Source organism: Gymnoscopelus braueri (assembly GCF_963280865.1).
Source record: "Gymnoscopelus braueri genome assembly, chromosome: 21".
NCBI classification, from domain to species: domain Eukaryota; kingdom Metazoa; phylum Chordata; class Actinopteri; order Myctophiformes; family Myctophidae; genus Gymnoscopelus; species Gymnoscopelus braueri.
This window is the reverse complement of record NC_137623.1, coordinates 25,368,874-25,374,044: the sequence shown is the minus strand read 5'-3', so window position 1 is coordinate 25,374,044 and position 5,171 is coordinate 25,368,874. Positions and strand designations below refer to the sequence as shown.

Below are 5,171 nucleotides of genomic sequence, written 5' to 3'. Positions count from 1 at the left end.
TGGGACAGACTGTTACAATGTATTATTGTTTCACCTTATAATAGAACTCAATGACTGATGATGTCTCTGCAATCTTGTCTGTGAAGACTTATTGCTGTATCCTATGTAACCAAATCACCATCACATTGTGCCTGGTTAAGGAAATACTGTACAGAGACTGTGTCCTGCTATACTGGCCTCAAACTTCGAACTCTGATATGTTTGGTTCATTATGGACGTTGGTCTTTTAAGGGTTATGCGTTAGAAAAGATCAGCCTATAATGTGTCCAGTTTTGCTCAGGCCAAGTGTATGAAAGTGAAGTTACCATTTTTAGTTGCAGGTATGATTCTAGTTCTATTGTGCACTTTTATGTTGTCATGTTTATATTTTGGAAATATATTTATATCTCGAGGCTTGTTATGTAAAATGTTGCTGAAATAAAGTAAACTTGTAAAAAAAAATGTAAACTTAATTGTTTGTAGGTCTATGAGATGATAAAGCTGAGGCATTCTGATAGCTGTAAGGAGATCGAGGGGTTTAAAATTGTGCTGTAAGGGAAACTTTTTACACTCAGTTAAACTCAGGATTTTGCACTATAATAGTATAATTCATGACCATTATTGTGTTATAGAACTGTTTCTTCCAGTCTTCCCCTGTGATATTGTTTAATAAAGAAGAAATGCCATAACTATATTGCTATAACTATAAATATGTTACATTATACTGAGATTGTACTGTAATTAGAAAGAGAAAGTGCCATGCATCTATAGAATGGTATGAGTATAAATAAAGTCATTCTACCGAGGACTGGGTTGGGCTTTGGAGCACAAACTGAAAAGGTCAAAGTTGATGGCAGTAGTACAGTTTATGGGGTCATGTTAATAATGATAAATCTTTCAAATAGCTCGGATGATAATAAAGCATGCATGAATTAACTTATTTTCTTCTTAATAGTTTCCATCAGCTAACTGGAAGCTTCTTAATAGCTGAAACATGTAAATCAAAGGTTAGAGTTGAAATGTTACAGTCTATCATTCTGTCTTGCATACCAATATTGTTCTCTCACAACACTATTAAATAGGAGTTACCCATCCATGTGAAAATGTTGTGACAGCATGTACAGTAATTCGCATGATTTAAGTTTAATATCCTGCACTGAGTCACTACAGGAAGAGAGGTGAATCTTTGTTACGTGGTTCATGGGCTGGTCCTAGATGGTAAAAGAGTGGAAAAAAGACCAAGGATGACTCCTTTGACCGAGACTAAGAAAATAACTTTCTGTTTATTTTGACATGCTCAATAAAGTGCTCAAGTGTGAAGTGCAGCAAACGTCTCAGTCATGCGATCATCATCATGATGGTCGCATGACTGAAACATTTGCTGCTGCACTGAACACTTGAGCAGTTAAGGACAAAGAAAGGCACAACAGTTTACCCTGGACTTTACTGGTTCTAGATGGTGCCACAAGTTGAGTCCAAGCTGATAATTAGCTCCGAAGGGAAAGGAGAGCCATCTAGAGGAGCATGGGCGATGGGGAACTGAGTAACTGACGGGAGGCAACAATAAGTAAACCAAAAAGTAGCCTGACCAATGGAATGGGGGCTTAGTGGACAAACTTTATCGTTGTCCAAAGTTCTTATCCAGTGTTTTGTTTGGTTGGTGCCTTGGCTGTCTTTTATTTTGCTCCCATTTCTTCCATGGGTTAGTATTGATGTGGGTTTGATAACTACTTATAGATGTGCTGGTGTGCTTGCACTGTGCATGTTATACATTAGTGTACAGTAACTTGGCTTGCAGTTGTTTGAGTCTTATAAAGTTTAACACTGCAATCTTTTAGTTTGCATCAAGGACAATGCTGCGAATAAGACTGAGCGTCACTCTTTTGCTCCTCCTGTTGGCTGCGAGGTGTCTTGCACAGGCAGAAACTACTCTGCCAAAAGGATGTGTCTGTGGACATCCAGGAATACCAGGGGACCCTGGACACAATGGATTACCAGGCAGAGATGGTCGAGATGGACTCAGAGCGGACAAAGGTGATCGCGGTAAGTTAGAAGAAAGAGGTTCAACCCAAATCAAATAATCTACAATTCTCTTTAGCCTATATCTATTCGCTGCACTTTTCCTCTGTCAAGGTTTTATGCATCAGTTTCAAGATTTTTTAATGCACAATTATTTCATTGATAAAGGTGAACTTGGAGCTAGTGGAACTCCAGGCAAGGATGGCCTTAAAGGAGACAAAGGGGAATTGGGTAGGTGTTTTTATAAATGAACTACAAAACTGTAAAGTGATGGTCATACATTTGTAATATCTTGGAGAGATATTTCACCTATGCTTACAATGCACATGCATCTTCATTTTGTTTATGCGTCACAGTTTCTAGTCATTCTGTGTCATGTTTTTCAAATACATAGTAATTGAATAGTAACAATAGCACTCACTATTAAGACATAGTATAGGCAGAGTTTCAAAGGTTTTTTGGGGTATACCATCCAGCCAATCCAATAGAATATTGTTTGTTTATAAAAATAACATACTGACATATTGAATAAATGTGATTGGACTATTTTACATCACTAATGCACTCTTTAAAATGTTACCATTTAAAGGAGTAGTTCACCCAAAAAAGTACGTATTTTCTATCAATTACACACCACATGAAGCCTTGAATTCATGGAGATGTTTCTGTTTTTGTCGCAATCCTAAGCCAATAATTTGATGACCGGGTCATCGGCCAATAGGATACTCAGTAGTGGACTCTTTGTGTCTCCTACCGGAGACTCCGCCGGTCATCAAATTATTGGCTCTGGAATGCAACAAAAACTAAAAACTCTCCATGAATTCAAGTCTTCATGGGTAATTGATAGAAAATAAGTAATTTTTTGGGTGAACTACTCCTTTAATGTTCAGGCAGAGTTCAGGCTGAACACTGTTTCAGCAGACTAATCCACTTAATTAAACTCTGAGAGTGTAACAATGTGCCCTTAAGGGTAATCTGTGTCAGTTTTTAACACCCTCAGAGTTCAAATTAACCCTGAGGATTTTGCTGTGTACAATTCAGTATGATTTTCAATAGCTTTCATTGCACCCCTAAGCTGGAAAAGCTAACCTTGTCGTTTACAGGTGCAGCTGGCTCTTTAGGGCCCAAAGGAAAAAGAGGTGACAACGGAGAAAGGGGCCCACCTGGGAAAATGGGGCCCCAAGGAGTCCAGGGACCCATTGGCCTGAAAGGAAATAAGGGAGAGCTCGGACTACCAGGGCCCGGAGGGCCTGTGGGGGCAGTGGGTCCTCTTGGACCTGAGGGGCCAAAAGGAGAAATTGGCACCCGGGGAGACAGAGGCATTCAGGGGCCTTTAGGACCTCCTGGAAGACCTGGCCCAAAGGGGGAGATGGGTGTTCCGGGGCACAAAGGCACCATGGGTTACCGGGGGGAGAGAGGAACTCGAGGGGAGAAGGGAGATGGAGGCGAGAAGGGAGAAACATTCATCCTCCCCCGAAGTGCTTTCTCTGTGGGTCTCACAGAATTCACTAAACTCCCAGCGCCGAATGCACCGATCCGGTTTGACAAAATCATATACAACAAGCAGAGTCACTACGACCCACAGACTGGCAGGTTTACATGCGCCGTGGCAGGTGCTTATTACTTTGCCTACTACATCACAGTGTTCTCCCGAAATGTCAAGGTGGCTCTGATGAAGAACGGGGCAAAGGTCATTCACACCACGGATAACTACCAGAGCAGTGAAGACCAGGCAGCAGGGGGCGCTGTCCTGCACCTAGACGTGGGAGACAGGGTGTGGCTGCAGGTAGTTGGGGGGGAGCTCTTCAACGGGCTCTTTGCTGATGAAGATGACGACACGACTTTCTCTGGATTTATAATCTTTGGAGCTTAATCATGGCAGTGTGTCAAGAGAGATTTGCTTGTCAAAAATGTACTCTCGTAGTGTATGGTATTTTATCCTAATCTCACATCTTACTGAAATTACATGTATTCATTTTCATCTTCAGTAGGCCTGCTATGTAATTAAAATAAACTATAAACACTCATTTGTGTGTTGTTGCTGGGGGGGAGGGTAATTCAACTGTTCAAAACAAAATGTTTCCACCTCTGTGGTCTCCTTTAAAAAAACAAGAGATCTACTGAATAAAAATGATTGTCTGATGAAACCTCCCCATGTAGGCTACATTGTTCACAAAATTACAAAACAACAACGAATGACTAACATCCTAAACTAATTATCTGCGGTGTGGGTGGCACAATGGGGATGGGCTCAGCTGCTATTGCTAATGTAGGCTAAACAGCAGTATGCATGAGGACAATGCAATGCCAAATAACTGGACTGTCTAGTCCTGTTTGTTTTACAATAATAGCTCAGAGAAAGTGCATACCAATCAGCACAAAAAAAAAGAAGTAGTGAGACGTCTGTATTGCTCATTCAACGCTGCACCTTTTTCTTCAATGGGACGCATCAAACTGTATGTGGGCGCGTCTTCAGATCACGGACAGTGGTGGGAAGTAACTAAGTACATGTACTCAAGTACTGTACTTAACTACAATTTTGAAGTCTTTTTTTTTACTTTACTGGAGTATTTCCAAATTTCAATGCTTTTACTTCTACTCCACTACATCTCAGAGGCAAATATTGTTCTTTTACTCCATTAGATTTGACAATTTTAGTTACTAGTTACTTTGTAGTTTTAGATTATTGTTAGAAATCATACATTAATCATACATTAATACCTATTATTACCTACCTTAAACTTCTGATCTACAAGCTCACAATGCGTTGCAATGCGTTGCCTTGTGAGCTTGTAGATCTAATATTTTCAAAAGATATGTATACATAACATTTGAAAAGTTGTGAAATGGGACATTCTGCATAATGAGTACTTTCGACTTTTGGTACTTTAAGTACATTTTGATGCCAATACTTTTTGTACTTTTACTCAAGTAACCTTTGAATTCCGGACTTTAACTTGTTGCAGAGTATTTCTACATTGCATTATTGAGACTTTTACTCCAGTAAACAATTTGAGTACTTCTTCCACCACTGCCCCAATTGATCCGCGATTGGCTGTCGTGGAATGGTCACGGTCCGGTCAACCAATAAGCTCATCGTAACCAAGCCGATGGCCCCTCCCCTTAATCAGTGCAACAAGTGCACAGTGATGCTGCGACTGTGTCCTGTTCAA

General features: G+C 40.3%; 2 protein-coding genes across 3 annotated transcripts in view; both read left to right on the top strand.

Moving 5' to 3' along the window:
- Positions 1–626, top strand: part of tagln3b (transgelin 3b) — a 4,552-nt gene extending 3,926 nt beyond the window's left edge. For both annotated transcript variants that reach the window (XM_080417316.1, XM_080417315.1), the window contains exon 5: positions 1–626. This exon is cut by the window's left edge and continues 573 nt beyond it. The gene's annotated coding sequence lies outside the window, so the exon portion shown is untranslated.
- A 1,206-nt stretch (positions 627–1,832) lies between these two features.
- On the top strand, positions 1,833–3,871 carry c1qtnf9 (C1q and TNF related 9; the record flags this gene model as incomplete). The annotated part of the gene is made up of 3 exons (XM_080417311.1): positions 1,833–2,022; positions 2,167–2,229; positions 3,102–3,871. 3 exons carry the CDS (start codon positions 1,833–1,835, stop codon positions 3,869–3,871), a joined length of 1,023 nt encoding a protein of 340 aa, XP_080273437.1.
- Between the last annotated feature and the right edge of the window lie 1,300 nt (positions 3,872–5,171).